The sequence below is a fragment of the Cryptotermes secundus genome, unplaced genomic scaffold (assembly GCF_002891405.2).
Source record: "Cryptotermes secundus unplaced genomic scaffold, Csec_1.0 scaffold100, whole genome shotgun sequence".
NCBI lineage: Eukaryota > Metazoa > Arthropoda > Insecta > Blattodea > Kalotermitidae > Cryptotermes > Cryptotermes secundus.
This window is the reverse complement of record NW_019730585.1, coordinates 34,268-54,491: the sequence shown is the minus strand read 5'-3', so window position 1 is coordinate 54,491 and position 20,224 is coordinate 34,268. Positions and strand designations below refer to the sequence as shown.

The following is a 20,224-nucleotide window of genomic DNA, read 5'->3' as shown; positions in this document are numbered from 1 at the left end:
CGTATAACTCAGAATAGCTACTCTGAGAGGGTGGAGAGTCTAACTTGTGATTGACCGCCAGAGGGCGCGTGTATCTAGTGACAGAGGGATGATTCACACATTCAAGCGTAGCTCCACGCCCCTCTCGCCCGTACTTCTACCCTGGAAAAGAAATGGAGAATTGTGTATTGGAGGGTTGGTTTCAGAACTTTGCAGCCAGAGGGACCTGGGAGTGTCTGCTACATAAGGGAAAGGAAATAGTCCACTGGGGATAGACAAAAACATCCCTCAAATCATTCAATAATAGATTTAGATACCAGTATTTGGTCATCGAATCCACAACCGCACCCCTTAAGCGATTTTAGGGTGTGTAAATACGCAAGGGTGGTCTCGTGGAGGATGGGAAGGTTGGTTGGGGTCGACTGACACAGATGGCATCCATCCGTTCACCCAAGTCTTCTTGTCGCCACTGTCTCCTGGCACTAAAGCTATACAGCTCATAATCCTGTGTTACAATTTACCGAAAAGGAAAGCCATGACATGTCACATATGACAGGATAATTCAGAACAATACATTCGGTGAAATAATAATTCTGAACTTAAGGTACAATAAAGAAATGAAAAACCGTAAACAGATGTTTAATTGGCAAAGGATTCCTAAGAGTGCTTTGTCAGCAATGGTAAAATTACACGTAGTTAAGTATTTCCAGGAATTCTGAGTTACAGTAACTTGTTAGTACGTGTCCAAGCGGCCTCCGTAGTCTAGAGGTAACGTTCCCACCTCATGACTCGTAGTACGCGGGTTCAAATACCCGGCGGAGGTCGTCGAATTTTTAAGGGCGGAAAAATTCAGGGAACAAGTCCTCCGGGAGGGACTTTAAGCCGTGGGTCCCGTGTCGTAGCTTTACGGCACGTAAAAGAACCTCATACCTCCAAAGGAGGTCACTGAGCCAAATTAACGGACGTTTCCCGCCCAACAGCAGTCTCTAATACCTCTGGTAGATGGGGGAAGCATTATAGATACCTCTCAGCTAGTAGAGCCGGTCTCGCTGGCTGGGCGGGACTGATGGTAAGCACCAGTACCGGTAGGATATAGAGACTGGTAGAAATCATAGAGGGAAGCACAATGGACCAATACAGGTCTAAGTGCATGGGGAAACCCACCCTCTCCAATAACTAACTAACTAACTAACTAACTAACTAACTAACTAACGAGTACGTGTGTCAGTATCCGAAAATTTGGACATGTCTCTGCATATTAGAACATTTTAACTGTCACTCTAATTGAAAGACAACTTTAGACATCTTTCTCTGCATATGCGACAAATTTAAATTTCCGTTATGTCCATGTGTCTGAAAGTTAAAAAAAAATATTCCAGTGTTTATGAATATAAGAAACTATGAAATTATAGGCATAGATGAAGTTCCAAATGTTCGAAAATTTAAAATCGTCCTTACTGAGATGGATGACGAAACATGAGAAATTAAATTTGTTTTACCCAGTGTCTCAGAAACGGATATTATAAGAAATGCGTCTCTACGTATTTACAATTTCAATAAATACGACAGACGCTAAACCGAAATGAAATTCACCCGACAACTACAGCGTCGGTTCTCCATATCAGTTTTATCGAAATCTGTTGAGTAATTATGGAAATAAAACTGTCCGACCGACAGGTGGATATTATGTCTCCATTATGTACACATTTTACGGACCTCTTTCAAAGAGCGCATGAAAGGAAAATAAGGTAGATAAGCGTCTTTCAAACTGCGTTCCCTACCATGAAGTCATATAGGATTATACACTGCAGTATTAGCCACAGATACAAGATTGTGTACGGCGGCAGCTGGGTTATGACAAAGGAAAACTTTACTGGTTCTAGAGACTGACGTTACACGATTTTGCTGTTACTAGGACCATCGCTGACAACGACAGGATTCTGTGGGTTTCACTAGTTAATTTCTGTTCTCTGTGAATTACAGAACAGCGTAGGGAAACTACCTAACATTCTATTCCAACCTATATTAGTATTCGGGGAAATTTAATGAAAATACTTACTGTTTTTCGAGAGTAATACACTGCCCCTGTTACAAACTCCATTGTAGCTCTAACTGAATTGTGGTTCAATTGCAGGGTCCAACAATACCTTATGCATAAAACAACAAAGCGATAATACGGGTATGTACGAGTAGTAAGAAACTTTTATGCTAAAATTCAATTCCAAATAGTACATGTTACGAAACATAATTCTGGCATTACATTAACTGATTATTGCCGGGACTCTAACATTCTCAGAAGGAAAGAGAAACTAACTTTGTTATTGCATTATCCCTCCTTATTATCTAAATATTCGCTGAAACAAAACTAAAGCCCCAAACTAAGTTGTTAATCATATAATAACTTTTACAGAAAGTCGAAAAGCATTTCTCTTTTGCAAATAGCTCTTCCTGTACACAGTGAAAATGAAGGCCAGACAGCTAGTCCTCCCTTCCGCCCCGGTTGCGTGTCATGCTAGCCTGAGTTTGCTTGTTTATTTCAAAATTATTTCAAGTTGCTCTCTGCGGTTCACAAAAATCTCTTGCGAAGAGGAAACCATCGTCACTCCTAATGATGCCGGAAGTTTCCATTTCAGAATTCAATCTTCCGTTTGTTTCATTTACATTTTATTGCATATATATTTATTCCGTTTATTTCATTTATTTTATAAGAAAATGTAAGCTCATGTTTTCATCATACCTGCTTGTTTTGTTATCACTAATACATGTTTAATTATATTTTCATGAGATCTCATACGAACATCTTGTCACAAGAGGCCACTTCCCAACACTACTTCTAATTTTATCTTTCAATATTAGCAGCAGAGCAGCTGTGACCGTACATGAATTGAATAAGTTTTTTTACCCGACATCGCCATGTGTTATTTGCACTCATCTAAAACCTATCTCCTAACGTAACTCCTTCACGTGACGATATTTGCTCAGTACCTGAGATGGGAGGGATATGTACTCCATGCAACGTAAGGTCGTCAAATTCGGTGTGAAAATACTGTTCGGGTTATATATCTAGATTCTGTGGAGATCACGTGACAGCCACATAAAATATGTATGCAGATTTTGCCTTGATGACGATAAATAATGTCACATGTGAACTTCAACAGTTACACCGCCTCCTACCTCTACTTTCAAGAGATACAGAGTTCGTGAAATTATTTAGGTGAGTGCAGACACGACGCCGATCACAGTGCCCGCGCGGTCTAAGGCCCCCCATACACACACAGTTTGGCCTTCCGATCGACCTTACAGGCAAAACTGTGACAGTTTACCCCCTCCCTTTCCTCCCGATACACGCGCCGATAAAGCGGCAGGCTTCATGCCACAATCACGGTCTTCCAGCCTATGTTGAGTCACACACGTCACGTGCTACGGTCCTGCAGGCAGAACTGACGGACTGACGGGTTTCCCACAGGCCAACAGTCCAAACGATTGGCCGGCCGGCCGGCCGCACCACACACGTCACTTTTGCCTTTCAGTCTTCAACTGTGCAGGCCGAACTGGAGGCCAAACTGTGTGTGTATGGGGGCCCTAAGGCATGAACCACCTTCGCCCGCTCGAAAACTGGGTCGTTGGTTCGAATCCCACTAGAGGCATGAATGTCTGTGTGCGTTTATTCTGTGTTTGTGTTGTAGAGGTCTTGCGACGGCTGATCCCCCGTACAAAGAGTCCTACCGACTGTGTGTACAACCAAGAAACTGAAAAAGCGGACAAGGTCCAAAGGGCTGTAGAGCCAGAGAAAGAATGGAAACACAACGGATGATGTGGGTCTCGTGTAGACAGAGTGAAGGGCCCAATAAGGAGAGTTATAACGTAGATAGTTACACTATTTCCTTTTCAGCGGGGATATGATTTGTGACAGACAATCGGGATCTCTAGCCGGGTAGGATTCAAGATCTTCTAATAGAGTATACTATGAATTATGTTTTTCCGCTAACAGAGAACTATTTCTGTTGCGATTCAACGGATATACTGTACAAGTGCTCTAAAATCTACCAGAGTTTCGGCGGAAACAAGAACCGAGGACAGAAATGATCACCAAACAAACAAACAAACAAACAAACTCCGTGGCCTATAGTCCGCAAGCGAACTATACCGACCGAGCGATCGCCGCTTGTCGGAGAAATCAGTGCAAAGTTTTGTGGATAGAGGGTGTCGCGTAGTCAGCGGAACGGATCCCCACGGCCGTTAATCTCGGTTTTCTACACCGGAGCCTCAGTTATCCTCACGAGGCTGAGTGAACCCCGTTCCAGACCCACTATTCCTCAGAAAGTCTTGTAGCGCCGGGAATCGAACCCGGGACCCCTGGATCTGTAACCAGGAACTCTGCCCACTAGGCCATAGAGGCGACAATGTTCACCAAAAGATGACTGAATTACTACAGCAGTAACACTGATTATGGCCAGTGCTCCAATGGGTGACAGCCTGAGAGCAATACGAGTACAAGCCAGACAGCAATGTCAGTTGTATTTTGATTTAGATGGCCATCCATCGATATCATGACACGCCACAACCATGTTTACACTGTTCTAGCAAATCATAACTTGTGACTGTCGCATTCCTAAACCTCCGCCATACGATTCCGATAGAGTAGGAGAGAAGGAAGCAGAGGGTTCCAAGAAGTGTCCAGAGGGACATTCAGAAAAACCTAGAGTGAATATGTACGACAATGAAACGTCGAAGTGTCCTGTAGGATATTACATGATAAAAGTTTCTATAGTGGATAGTACAAATTGATGTTAAATTTGAGTGTGGTGGAGAGGAGAGTCAATATAAGATAGCTGAATGAGTAATCACTCACCCCTGCAGACTATGCGACCTAACAAACGGAAGGGGTGAAAAGTCCAGACAACTTTATCTTCATGTACACATCTGCAAGCAACGAAAGTTCTTATGCCTGTGGCTACAATATACGAGTCTTCAGATGGATGACTGATTGAATATTGTTTGACAAGGAAGAATGGTGGTACAGGGAATCAAGTAGGATACGGAACAAAAGGGAGAAAGAGAATAGAATGTATTGGACGTGACGTGTGTAAGAAACGTTGAATTCTCTTCCTGTTTTGCTATGTTTATCTTTCATCACAACCACCACTTCTCTGTTAGCAACTCATATATCATTTGAACAGAAACTTTGTTGAAACCAGCTTCAAGTCCTGAGTTTTGTATTATATAAGGGACATGTTCGCAAAAGCATGCCGCTGATGTAGTCAAATTTTAACGCGTTCTTTCCACAAATTGCACAGCGTCAGCTCTTCCAGGGAGGCCGTCTGCGTCCTTCCGCAAGTCTGCGTATTATATCTCGGAAACTGCTAATCGAATTTCGATAAAATTGGGTAATAAGTATTTTTGGGGAAAGGGGTGTTTGCATTGAAGGTTGAGCGGTGAATTTAATTATAGTCCGTTTCGGTGAAACATGACCACAATTTACTTGAAGATCACGTCTACATTCTGTAACATATCTCATCTTACAGCAATAGTGACAGAAGTATATAGGCCTAGTTCATTAAGGCCTAAATGTTTATTTGAAACACTTTTCGTTACGGTGAATATCTGGGTGGAAATCCATGTTATTCGGTCTTCGTTTAAATAGCGATACTGTGTCGGCGACAATGGCCATATATACAGCGTCGAAACAAATGGAATGCTGATTATGAATTGTGTTTAGATAAGAATATTGATCGAGTCGGTCGCTGCACTTACTAGGCAGAGGCGCATCCTGCTCCCAACGTTTCCCTCTATTTCAGTATTTGATTCATGAAGTAGTCTGAAATCAGATTTTGACAAACGGTCGATGTTACCTACGCCTACAGCAATTAAGGGTTTGTGTAATGTATGACGAATGTATTGTTATGTCATGTATATGGATGGGTTACGGGGACAGGGGAGGACTTATTGCACCGGAAGCCGACAGGCTTGACAGAAGGGCGTGGCCCTTGAGAGATAGTGTATAGCCTGTGTCAAGGTGGGACTGGGGGATGAAAAATGGTGTATACCTCTTGTGGAAAACAATTTGCTCTCTGATGTTCTCTTATTGTTATAAATTCGTCTCCCTTCCATAATGACAACGTGCAGTCCAATTAATTCGTTGCCAGAGTACTATCTAGTGATGGTAAAATGTGCCCACATTTATTCCGCGGCGTTTACAATTAGAAGCTGCAAGAAAATATTCGAACATATATTTCTTTCTCATATAAAATTCATCTCAATCTTCCGGAATGAGAATGCAAATATTCGTACATGCAAAGATAAATGTTGGACAAGAACTCATAAAGACTATTCCTACTGCATTGATTTCTAGTGCTACTATTGAACCGGAAGATACTGTAGCACGTAGAGACCCATTGCTAGGTAACGACTACGAAACAAACAACGAAACAACTCCCGCTGCTAGGCAACAGATTCTTAATAAGCAAATATATGCAGCCGTTACTGAGTAACGCCTTCGCAAACAAACATGTTCACACGGCAACGAATCTACACGCAACGATAGAGGAACTGTTGAAAACGGTGTTTTCCACGCTGCCTGCGATGTGATATTATAAGCAGGATAACTGGAGTAAGTTGTCGGTTGTGCATTATTAGCCACAGAGCAATGACGTTAGCACAGAAGCTGAAGAGTCTCCATTGCTGAGACCCGTTACTAAGAAACGACTAGTGAAGAGACAGACTATGTGTACTGCAGTTAAGAGTGATCTTTCGAACTTATAATCCAGTGAGGCTGTTATATTTACTTGTAGTTATGAGTTGCATGTATAAGTGGTCAATAAATAAAATCACCACTCCAAAACCCTTTACAGTCACAGATAGATGTGATTATATAAAGAACTGTTTCAAGTCTATGTTACAATAGCTTCAGTACAATTTTCCTCGTAATTACTGTTCACTTCTGAACCACTTAAATCTCGGAACACTTTATTCCAGATGACAACATCCCGATAATTCATTCATTCTTAACATTTTCACAGAGAGAATGAACTTCTGTCCTGTTATGGATACTGCTTGTCTCCGTGTGCCCACCAAGCTAATTAGGGACAATTCAGTAATGTTTCTAGTTTCAGCCCCGCGTCAAGATACATCACAGGTACACAGCATCTGAGAGTTTCTAGGCTTTCTAATAAACCCACTATTTCCCACGAGTATAATTTTTCCTTCTTGAATACCATTTGGCTCATAGTTTCTGTTAAGCATTACTCCACTAGCCTTGTGGCTGTTGTCTTTATGCTTCTGTTTGTTTGAAATATAATTGACAGTATCTACAGTATATTGTTCGTATTTATGTAACTGGCCTTGTGGCTGTTGATTTGGAAAATACATAATAAAGAACTGAATTGAAATTAATTTTTCTTTTGCAAAGAGCTTATTAGGGATGGATTATTTGCATGCTAAAATTATCTGATATAATCTTAAATTCAGGCATAGTCTCGTCACCATATTTGTAACTGCTCATTTACGGTACCACATAAATGATATGCTGGAATGTTTATAATCTACGAAATTCCACATGCCCATCTTCAAGGGTTCATTAGTAAGCACCATCAAACCGAATGCCAAAAAAATATTCGCACGAACGCGATGTTTTTATTTTATGTTCAACAAAAGAATTTCTGTAATAACTACCTACTTTTCAAAGTTATATTATGGTTCGCAATTTCAGGACCCTGAATTAGGTAATGCTAATATAGCTTTCTCATCACAAATTTAAGCGTCCGCCACACTGTTATTACTGACTACGGGAATTTGAAATGTACGATTCTGGGGTGGCAAATAATGGCACAACGTTCGTGCGTAACATAGTGAAAATATATTTCTTTGTTCAAAAGTTGAGAAGGAGGACAGAGACAGACACACACACACCATGGTGATCTCATAAGCTCAATTTCTTCCGTAAAGAGTGGAAAGTGCACTATGAAGCTTGTTTATTTGGTGCGTTCATTCATTTGAATTTATAAACAGCTGTTTGACGTTTGAACTACTAAGTACAATTATATAATTTTGCAGCCGTTAATCGTAACAGAATTGCAGCTGAAAGGATTTGCTTATTTCACAGCTTATAAAATATGGTACCTTGAAAAAACTAATGGTAATTTTTGGCAATTACTTGAAATGCTTTAAGTAATATTAAATAACTAGGTTTAAACACATAAAATCGCATAATATACGACAAAACATGTCCACACAAAACTGTACAAACTTCTTCAAGAAATAAGACATAAATTAACAAAAAAATCGTTTTAAATATTAAAATATAGTATAATTTGAGAGTCGATTCATAGTAATTACATATCGTACAGACCTTCAACTGAAGTGCAGCTGCAACTGCTTCAGACGAGGTACAGTGTACTCGCTTTGTGCTATGATGTTCATACGTATGGCTGCACAAAACGTGAAGTACATTCTAAGCCAGAGGAGTCAGGCGGACGGCATTACATGTAAATTGAAGTCAATATAAAAAGAAAAGCTCAACAAATTTCAATAAAGCTTTCCGACACCACAATTTAACTGAAACAATTATTTTGGAGGATGTAACTTGTTGGTGGAAGGGTTCATTTAGTATAAAAGAAACTTATGAAGATGAAAAGAGCAATTTAGCTTGTATATATATGCTATGCAGAAGAAAAATTTAAAACAGCAACAATATTTATGTAGTGAAAATAAACAAAAATCTTCTATCAACAAAATATTACTACTGCAATATTAATAAAATGAAATATAATTAGTTATATCCTTTAAAAGGCCGCTAGATACAAACAAATAAGAAACGTTAAAAAAATTTTAAGACAAAATAAAATGAATCAACTTACCAAACTAAAAAATACGAAAGGTCTACGAACAACTAATCGTCTATTTTTGATACGAAACGTACCGCACAGAAAACGGGCACACAAATATACCCAGAGCAAAGTGACCTCATAAGCTTCCTAACTAAAACTGAGTGGGGGGTAGACAGCATGGTGATCCAATAAGTCTAAATAATTAGGGGGAGGTACACAGAAAGATGGACAGACAGACGGATACACAGCCAGACAGCAAGGTTATCCCTTAAGCCTCGTATTATTTTTTTCAAAATAAGTAAAGTAGGCTAAAAATAGACGTCTACCGCGAATATGTGTCAGGATCTATTAAATTTTCGAATAACAGCAGCAATATTTTAAGTTACAGTTCATAACTAAGGCAAATATAAAATATGTATAAACAGGAATAAATATAAATATTAATTACAATACTATTGGGGCAGTAATTTCACTTCCCACTAGCATGTGAATTACTACTGCGATCTTCAGGGTTGTGACACCGTTATGATCCCCACCAACAAAACTACAATCTTAATTTTCACGGTCGCGAAAACTTAAACAATTATAACAATATCAATGTTCAGTTGTCAGCATTAGTGATTCAGCTCCTGGCCTGCTTCTGTTACAATGTTGGAAAGTGTCTCTTCCGCCTTCTGTCATAAGTGTACAGCAGCTTCTGCATTCAGTTTCAAGGAACTCTCTCAATTTCGTTCTTCTGGTTTCTTATTTTAATTGTATTAATGTCATTCCCAACCCTTCTCTATTATCTTCACTAGGTTTATGATCTATTCTGCATCCTACGACCATTCTGCAGTAATTTTTCTCATTTGATTTCGTTAACGTCCAAAATTGTGAACAATAAGAAAGTGTATACATGGATATTACTCTGCAGAACTTTAGAAGACGTGATTTTCACGTCGTCTCCCTAGTAGAGGGCGTTTTAAAATTAAAAATATTTTGAAATTTATTTCTTTTTATATTTTCATGTGTAGGGGTTGTAAGTTATAGACGAGGTACAGATTGGATGATTGGATTTATTGACACCTTATATACACCACTCCACCACTCGGAAATACAGGCAATTACAACGCTACCGCTGAAAATGTCTCTATTGCTGCGTGCGGGCATTGCCGAGCAAAGGCTGTTTTTATAGTTTTACATATCTTGCTTTGAGCAAATACGCCACAATAATAACAGTGCTCTCTCCTTCGTAATCAATACTGCAAACAAAATAAAAGTCCTAGCTTGTGCAAGTAGGCATCTACTCGTACATGTAACACAGAAGAATCTTACCGCATAAGGCTACATGAATATGCGGCATCTCCTTAATAATGTCAGAATGCCTCTTCGGAATCAAAGTCCACACAAACAACTTTCACCCTCCGAAAAGGCACGTGCCCCCCAGTTCAAATATATCACATTAACATACAACCAAAAGAACAAGCCAAATACCTAAATACCTAGGAATAACCTTTCACAACAAACTAAACTGGAGACAACACATAATCAAGGAAAGAAAACAGATGGACAAAAAAACCAAAAAACTCAACTGGCTCATAGGAAGAAAACCCCAAATCTCCATCGAAAACAAGTTACTGATCTACAAAACACTCATCAAGCCTATATGGACATACGGCGTAGAACTCTGTAGCTGCGTCAGCAAATCCAACACTGTCACTATACAGCGTGCCCAGTCCAAAATACTCCGATCCATCACGAACTCACCAGGGTATGTATCCAACCGCACCCTACATACAGATCTAAAAACTCCTTACGTAACAGAAGTCATCCGAGAAAACAGCACCAAGTACTTCAACAAACTAGAAAATCACTCCAACCCACTTCTTCAACCACTACTACAACATCACCAAAATCGAAGACTCAAAAGAATTTGGCCACCAGATTTAAGGAACTGAGGAAAACACCAGTGGATGTTTATTCCGCTCACGCCATGAAGAGTGTACAATAAATAGTTATCATATTGTACACCAATCAGCATATTGACTTATGGACTGTACAATCTGATTGTCAATAAAGAAAATAAAAATAATACCTTTACTGCAATTCATAACACTGAACAGGAGGCTACGTCGAGGCTATCCAGACCATGCAGTTATTAGAGACTTTGTGCAGGTATAAATGGATTTATGAAGGGCCACAGGAGTAGAACTTGCTCAAGAAATGTGAGTAGTCCATTCGCGCAAAATTTAAATATGCTAAAAGCTGACGGCTGTACGTGGACTTCAAGCGATATCAAACAGACTGAAATGTAACTGTGCCATTAGTAAATGGGCCCAATTCTACTGAAGCTGAAGTTTCTATTAACAAGTTACAAACACATAAATCACCAGGCACTGACCAAAATCCGGCAAAACTGCTAGCATGAGGTGCAACATTGCGTTCTGTCACCCACAAACTTACTAATTCTGTATGGAATAAGAAAGGGTTGTCTCGGCAGCGTAACAATTCTCTTATTTTATTAATTTATAAGAAGGGTGACAAAAAAAAATCGTGATTTTAGTCCGCAAGCGAACTATACCGACCGAGCGACCGCCGCTTGTCGGCGAAGTTTAGTGCTAACTTTTGAGGAGAGAGGGTGTCGCGTGGTCAGCGCAACGAATCCCCACGGCCGTTAATTTCGGTTTTCTAGACCGGAGCTGCTATTTCATTTCTCCTCAATTATAATCACGAGGCTGAGTGGACCCCGTTCCAGACTCACTACTTCTCAGAAAAAATCTGGTAGCGCCGGGAATCGAACCCGGACCTCTGGATCTGTAGCCAGGAACGCTGACCACTAGACCACAGAGGCGGTTGGATGGGTGACAAAAGAGACTTAATTATCGAGTGCCATAAATTACATACTTGATTTTCGGCAGTATTCCTCGCTCACGGAGAGCTTCATCATCATCAGCAGCAGCAGCAGCAATCTGTCAAGACGACAGGTCCACAGTCTCTTTCAAAACAATTCCTCCACTTAATGCGATCTAGAGCTTTCTCCTTCAAATGACAGTATCCTCTTCTGTCCCCAAGGTCATCCAGCATCTTCTTACGTCTTCTTCCTCGTCTTCTTGTCACTTCTATCCGCCCATCTATCTTTCCTTCGATAGCTTCTTTTAGAAGGCAGTTTCTGCGTAAAACATGACCAATCCAATTAGCCTTCCGTTTTCTTATTTCNTAAATGCAGCTTTTGCCATGGCAATCCTGGATTTAATTTCACAAGTACACCTTCCATCATCTGTTAACAAGCTTCCCAAATATTTAAAACATTTCACATTCTCCAGTTGTTTTTGGTCTATCTTTATAGAGCTTCATATATAGAAGAATTTGGATATCATTATTCTACATCTACAACATGTCAGTCCGTGTAGTACGTAACCCTACTCACCAATGGAAGTGTATTTTTTTTTAAGATATGCATGCCAGACCATCTGCTATGATGGTATTTGAACCTTCATTATCTTCAATCAATCTCTCATTTGTTATAATTATGTATCCATATTTTATTTCATTAGGTTATCCCTGGATCAATATATTTTATGCCCTCAAAGTAAGTATTCATTCCAGTCCCAATCAAGGTCCAATTCAAGCGGTAATAATTCATCCAACCGCTTGCTCCACCCTGGCGCCAGTATCCATTTGCCTTCGTATTCATTTATACCAACGTAACTAAATTTAATTACTTTCCGACTATGAAGAGCTGGCAACATTTCAACTCAGAACGTGTTCACTGCATAAAGGAGAACAAATAAACAAATATATACATAATACATAAACAGAAACAAAGCCATTAGTACGAGACATGAACATGTTTTTATTAGCTTTAACGATTCCCCATTGTAATAAATACCGATTACTAATCAATTGCAGATGCCACGGGGCCTTGTTTCTCGTCTCGGTGGTATGAACTGTAATAGAAAATACTGTGTAGACTACAAAGCACGCATCTAGTCATCATTTGGACATCGCCCGAACAGAAGCCACTGCAAGAGATGAGGAACCCGTGCAGATTTGGTTACAGGTAATAACGCCCTGAACCTCTTTTGGACAGAAAAGTTAAAATCTCAGACGACTTTACAGATTCTCTTGCTTAAAGAAATCCGTTTATATTCTAAGTATTTGCACGAAAAGTACGGGACAATAGCCAACCATGGAATAGGCCACGACAGAAAGTCGCGGTGTAGTCCTTGGAATTCGAAGGGGGATCAAGGTTCAATTCTTGGCCTAGACACCATCTGTCCAGACAGTGGATCCTGTTGGTCCTGCCAAGCAATTTCTGGGATGATACCTCAAAATAATTATAGGCCAAGTCTGTCCACATCCTTTCCAACTCTTTATTAGCCGTCCTCATTTCACTGATAGAAGGAAAATACTGGTTGGCTGGTTGTTTGGATCAGCGTATCTCAGACTCTGCTGCAATAAACAAACAAAAACAAACTCCGTGGCTTTAGTCCGCAAGCGAACTGTACCGACCGAGCGATCGCCGCTTGTCGGCGAAGTTCGTACCAACTTTAGAGGATAGAGGGTGTCGCGTGGTCAGCGGAACAAATCCCTATGGCTGTTAATTTCTGTTTTCTAGACGGAAGCCGCTACTTTTCCATTCAAGTAGCTCCTTAGTTATCTTCACGAGGCTGAGTGGACCCCGTTCCAGAGCCACTTCTTCTCAGAAAATCTGGTACCGCTGGGACTGTAGCCAGGAACTCTGACCACTAGACCACAGAGGCGGTCCTCTGTTGCAAAATTCTTCATTGAAATACCTCGTATACAGTTACACTCATTCTTAGTTTCTAATCACTTCGGTGTAACTAAGTAAATCCTCCTTAACAAGATGAATTCCCTCCACACTCAGGGAGCAGTGAGTTATGAGCATAGGTTTGTACTGTTTTTCTGCAAATCAGTTACATCTTTAGATGCTGAAACATGCTGCAACGACTCCTCAATCGTCTCAATTAATCTGTAATCCTGTCGTGTATCGCCGTTTGTGCGTTCGAGTTAACGTAAGCGGATAATAAGACTGCAAGATCATTGCATCTCCCCCGCATTCAGTAACCAAACACACGAGCCACACAGAAAAATCCTACATTTAACGATAAGATTATATGAGAGGGATAACAAGAACGAGATATACAGAACAGGTGCAGACTTTTACATTAGACACACAAGGGCATACAAGAGAGTGAACAGACGCCAAACATATGTGGTGGTACCCTGTACCTTACAGAATCACACAAATACAACTAATAGACATTCAAACAAATTTTTGTATAATTAAGACATGAAGGACTGGTGAAAATAAATTAATGTCGTGCATGAAAGAACGGACTCCAATCTATTGAAAATGAGGGCTGAAATACAGAGCCAATAACGAGTAGTTTCAGGTTCTTCAAGGTACTCTCCACTTCTGGATGGATATCCAACAAGCCAGTTAGAGGGCTAATGCGGTTCAGTCCTTGTAAGCTGTTAGGCGACAGGTGTTGTAGCTGAAGCCGGTGACAGTTCGGGAACCCAGAGGAAGGGGAACGTCCGCCGTTGGAAGCCGCTACCGAGGAACGGCTAGGGAAGCCTGGTCTGTAGTTAGAGTGATCTTTGGAGGGTGTTACTCAGTGAGACTGTCGTAGTTATTTGTAGTTACGTTCTATAGGTGTTCAACAAATCAGATTACCAATCCAAACCCCGTCTATAGCCACACTATAATCGTGACAATATATTAAGACTGCCATAGAAGAGAAATAAGGGAACAAGCGAATCAAGACAAAATAAAGGAAGAGAAAAACGAAAGGAAGGAAAATAAATAAAAGCAGACTGAATGAAGATGAGAAACAAATATAAAATTGGGAGAAGTGAAAGCAAAGGGAGCGAGATAAAAGAGTAATAGAGAATTAAAAAGAAAGAGAAAATGGAAAACAAAAGCAGACGGAGACAAAGAAAAGCGAGGGTAAGAACAAAAAAATAAGAAAAGAGAAATACAGATAAAATCAAAGCTATGCAGAGAGAAGGAAACAAAGGAAATAAATCATACTTGTAAAAAGGAACGGAAGGGAAGAAACGAAGAGAACAACAAACTTCACATTAATTTACGTTGTTGTACCAGAATTTCAGTTCATGTCATGGGGGTTTGGGGGAAGGGGGCGACACGCAAAATAAACCATTACCTGATCGTCATGGCATGAAGTTTCAGTTAACAGAGGTAGTGCTTTTTTACCTCAAGTAATGCAGCTCTAATGTTGACATGGTTTGTCACCTTGCCTAAAAGCCACTTACACGCAGATTATGTCTTTCAGCCAAGCGAAACACAACTTGCTGCAAAGCAAGAGCCGACCTTCAGCAAGGTTACGTGAATACACATGCCTCCGTCCGTGTTCAGGTCCCCGCTTCACGTCTAGGTTAGTGCTTTGTTAAATTAACGTCAGTCACACAGAGGGATTTCTGCATCGAGAGCACTGCAAGGCTGATGACATCCACTGTCAGGAAATCGTAACATGTTTAACCCAAGTTCTGGTAGAGTTATCATTACAGGAGATCAGAAGCTTCATATCTGAAACCACATAATCACTGCTGAGAGCTTCTGGGTACTCTCGCTTTCTGTGCGATAAAAAACATCTTACGGGAAAAGCGGTGTGTTTACTACAAGTTTGCACGAACATTCGTGTTTCTTCGAGCCTTTGCTTTTCCTTCCACCTCGTTACAATATACAGGATGCCAATCGCAGCTTGCATTCACTGATCATCTGTTACATCATTCATGGAATCTCATGCAGATACCCCGATAAGATTTAATGAAGTGCTAATGGTAGGCTATTTGAAAGAGAGATTAGTGCGTCTGTAGCCAAGCACAAACCTGCTGAACATGTATTACACATTCAATTTACTCTGAATTTGTCAGATGGCTGGGATGTCTAAGCTGTATTATTTATCAGCAATTTTTATACTCTTACAGAATGACGAGAGGAGGATGACAAATGACCACCTGGAAGACCGAGAAAGAAATGGAAATATACCATTAATATATAGCTTATATTACCTTCATGCACTGACAGTCCTGTCACGTGTATTAGTGATTACAGAAGGGACTTTGATTGGTGAACAGATTTACTGAACACTCACAAGTCGTAACTAAAAATAATTATAACACTCTAAAGTTAACTGTAACTACAGCACACATAGTCTCCCATATCTGCTTGCTAATCGTTGCTTGGTAATGAACCTTAGCTGGTTATTACTCCACAGCTGAATAATCAACTACTGATCTGCCTTCTCAATTCGCTTACGAAAGACTTAATTGAATTCACGAATGTATTTTCTTTCATAATTTGGGACGAACCGAAATCGTGTTTGTGGCCTCATATCCGTTGCCAAGTGAATGTGTGTTTACTGAACCATTGCCTAGCAAATTTATATCCTCTTCTGTTCATTGCTACTCCTACTTTTAGGCTGTTTACAGAACCGTTGCCTAGCAATAGTCATATTCGTCACAATACACATTACACAGAGCTGCCTATCGGTATTCTCGAATTCGATAAATCGTCATTTCGTATTAGTCTTCAGCATTCAATATCCTAACAGCGTAAGGCCAGCCCATGCCTGAAAGCGGGGATTTTGGGACGGGGTTTCGGTAAAGAGTAGAAAAGAAGCGATGAACAGTGCACATTTAAATTCAGCTCCCCGGGTAGAATTTGAACTATATTACGCCCAAGACTGCCTAAAAACTGCGCAGGGACTGCGTTCGGTAATGAAAGTTAATATCATTAAGATATCCCATACAGATTAATTTCTTCCACAATTATTCACTTGTGAGTTCCAAAGATTTCTTAGAGACAGTAGAAAGTTTAACAGCATAAAATGTGAACGTCATCCTAGATACTATTCATAAAACTCGGGTATCTCAAAGAAAATACAACGAACCTCGGTTAATATATAATTCCGTTAATGGAAGGAGATAATCACCCTTTACTGTACAACTGTTATGTAAATTACATAACAAGAAGTTCTGCGAAGTATTATTCGCCTACTTTCATTTGATAAGATACGGACCGCATACAAAGCGACCACTCAACAACTCTTCTATTTTTTCGTGTATATTCATTGCCACCGCAATATGTTTACGGGCCGTTGCGTAGCATCGGCAGGGGTATACAAGAAAAGTCATACAGATAACAAGGTGATCTAATAAAGACTACTTTCCTTTTTTCAAAATGGGAAAGTAGGTTAAATCGTAATGGGGAGCTGTCCGTGTGAAAGCCAACTCGTTCATCCGGTTGTTTTCTATTTCGAACAACAAACCGAATTTCGATTCAATTTGGTGTATTGAAAGTTGCGAAGAAACTTGAATTTTTGTCCATGTCGGTTCGTTATGATCCCTACTTCACAGGGAACTAAAATCTAAAATAATATATACGTAGCTGTATCCCCACAAACGGCTCATTGCATAACAGATTTGTTGGTGACATGAAACATGAGTTATATACAGGGTTAGTCCGGAAAGTAATGCAATTTGTATTTTCCCGCCGCTCCTGGTCGCAGCGCATTCGGACCGTTTGGGAAGGGGGGGGATCTTACCTTCACAACGCTTCCAAGCTCAGTCTGCTCTGAGCTCTGGGAGCGTCAGGATCGCTGTTTCCGTGAACCTCCTGTTAGTGCTTGTGTCACGACGCGCAATGGAGAAACCTATCGAACAACGTTACGCGATCAAGTTCTGTGCTAAACTGAACAAAAGCCTCGCCGACACCCACCAAATGATTCAGGAAGCCTACAGGGACTCTGCTCTCTCCTATTCTCAAGTCTCCAGGTGGTTGAAGTTGTTTACAAATGGCCGGGAAGAGGTGAAGGATGACCCCCGCTCTGGACGGCCGTCAACCAGCAAAAGTGCCAAAAATGTGTCTCGTGTTCGTGATCTTTTAAATACCAATCGTCGAATGAGTGTTCCGATGATAGCAGAGACTCTCAGTATTCCGAAAACCACTGTGCACGACATCGTTATCGAGCTGGCAGCTGCAGCACGACAACGCTCCCAGCCAAACCGCTCTGCGCGTCCGGGAGTTTCTGGCCAAGCACAGCTTGGAAACGTTGCCCCAGCCTTCCTAGAGTCCTGACCTCGCTCCGGTAACTTCTATTTCTTCTCGAGGATCAAGACCACCCTGAAAGGAACCCATTTTGGAATCAATGAAGCGATCCAAACCGCAGTGACAAAGGCTCTAAACGAGGTCCCCGTCGACGCCTTCCAGGCTCCGTACCGTGCATGGAAAAGTCGCCAGCAAAAGTGTGTGGATGCCCAAGGGGAGTACTTTGAAGAATTTTAAACGTTTGTAACGATATCCTGAATAATTTTTGTACGGACTTAATTGCATTGCTTTCCGGACAAATCCTATATATCACTGAAGTATATAACACGTATTTCAAACATCTTTCGCTCTGGTGCTAGTTACACTTCTCGAAACATTCGAACAAATTGATCTTATTCTATGCATCCTGTTGTGTCTCGTAAACAAGATACATAAAATGTATACAAAAGTATGCAGTCTACACAACAATAATCTGTATTTAAAACAAATTAGACGCTATCGTATCAACATTTGCTTTTATTGATGCAACATGTTTCGATCTTTATACTGGGTCATCATCAGGCGTAAAATGATACCAGACTTAGTTGTTGAATTGGTATCATTTTATGCCTGATGATGACCCAGTATAAGGGTCGAAACATGTTGCATCAATAAGAATAAATGTTGATACAATAGTACCTACTTTGTTTTAAATGCAGAATATTGTTGTGTAGACTGCATACCTTTGTATACATTTTGCGTACCTTTGATAAAAGTATGACTGCGCAATGCTGCATACAGTAATAACCTTGCAACCAAAAGATTTTCATTTATAAAAACTAAATACTAAAGCGTATAAAGCATACGAAATGACATAGGACTCCCCTGGGAATGATGTGCCCTATAAACTGGAGTGAGTAAGCCTAGGCGTTCCCACTCTTGCTCTGACAACCAAAGAAAATCCATAAAGACAGTCGAGTTACCACAGCCATGTAAAGGATAAACGTCATAGGCTTACCTTGTAACTTCTTGCTTACAGTGAAGGTTCGTGCAGAGCCCATTACTTCTGAGGGCCGCCATGTTTAATGATAGAATGGTGAAGCATATCGTCAGCGGTAGATGCAGCAGTCGGATCATCAAATTTAATAACGCGTGAAGACAAGATAAATCATTACGCTTCTTCGCCAATATTTAGTTGGAAGAGCTTTATAGAATCTCTGAACGTCAGCACAAAAACACAGTGGCGACCCATACCCGTCAATCAGAACGCTCATGGCTATCACGAGTCAGGCCCTGGCGCAGGGATTCATCTGGATTATGACGAAGCCAAAGCAGAAATGACTAATGTTTATGCCGCTTATTTATGCTTTATAATCTATGAGGAACACGTATCAAACATAGGAAATTAGGAAATGTATACATATTTTGAAAAGTATTACCTTCTGAGATAAAAAGCCGTGTAAAAAAGTAAAAAAAAAAAACGTAAAGCTATCCCTTAACAGGCCGTGAAGGCCCATAGGGTTGTGACACGTTGAGAGTCCCACACTATCTAGACAATCGGCTCAAAGATGGCGGTAAGGTTGTCAGCCTTACGTGCCGGCCGCGCTTTACTCCCCAGGAAAATTATTTAATTAATTCCTGGTACTCATTTCTGTTAGAGGCTGAGTAAACCCCAGGGCCTAGTGCGGCTGGAAGGATTAGGTAAACCGAAAAAACCAATGACCTCATCGGGAGTCGAACCCGCGGCCTTCCGGCTTGTAGCATTGCCCCTCAACCACTACGCTACAGCGTGCCCTTGTGCTTAACTAATTAAGTACTATGCCATGAAGACTTGTAGGAGAGTGGATGTATAGTTTCATGTTTTCTTGAGCTCGGCACTAGTTGGTGAGTTGTTAGCTTCACGATCCGGCCGCTTTCCCCCCTGGTAAATAGCCCCCGGTACCCTTTGGACAGGAGGTTGGGTTGGTCCCAGAGTCAATCTGGACGACGTGCAGACTATAAAATTCTTGAGCCTGCCGGGATTCGAACTCCGACCCCTCGGTCGTCCGGCTCGTAGTCGGTAGGCACACTGACTGCGCTATCCCGGCTCCCCTTTTGTAGAAATAAACACGTGGTAATACCATTAAGACGGAAATGTGTAGCAATATCCACAAAATATAGGTTAACTGAACGAAAAGAATACATTCCAAAAAAAATACATTTTTATTTTCATAATTATAGGGGTATATTCTAGCTCGGTATCAACTGTGAAGAACACATGGCACAGCCTCTGTCCTCCAGCAGAGCCGAGGCTCCCAGTCCCTGAGCCACTAGCGTAATAACGGCAAAAATCTGCAGCAGCAGCAGCATTGGGTGGGCAAATGCC

The 20,224-nt window shown here is 40.8% G+C and overlaps 1 protein-coding gene across 1 annotated transcript; it reads left to right on the top strand.

The window, feature by feature from the left end:
* Positions 1–17,475: 17,475 nt before the first annotated feature.
* On the top strand, positions 17,476–17,910 carry LOC111866355 (protein GVQW3-like). The gene has a single exon (XM_023855220.1). It carries the CDS (start codon positions 17,476–17,478, stop codon positions 17,908–17,910), a length of 435 nt encoding a protein of 144 aa, XP_023710988.1.
* The last annotated feature ends 2,314 nt before the right edge of the window (positions 17,911–20,224 follow it).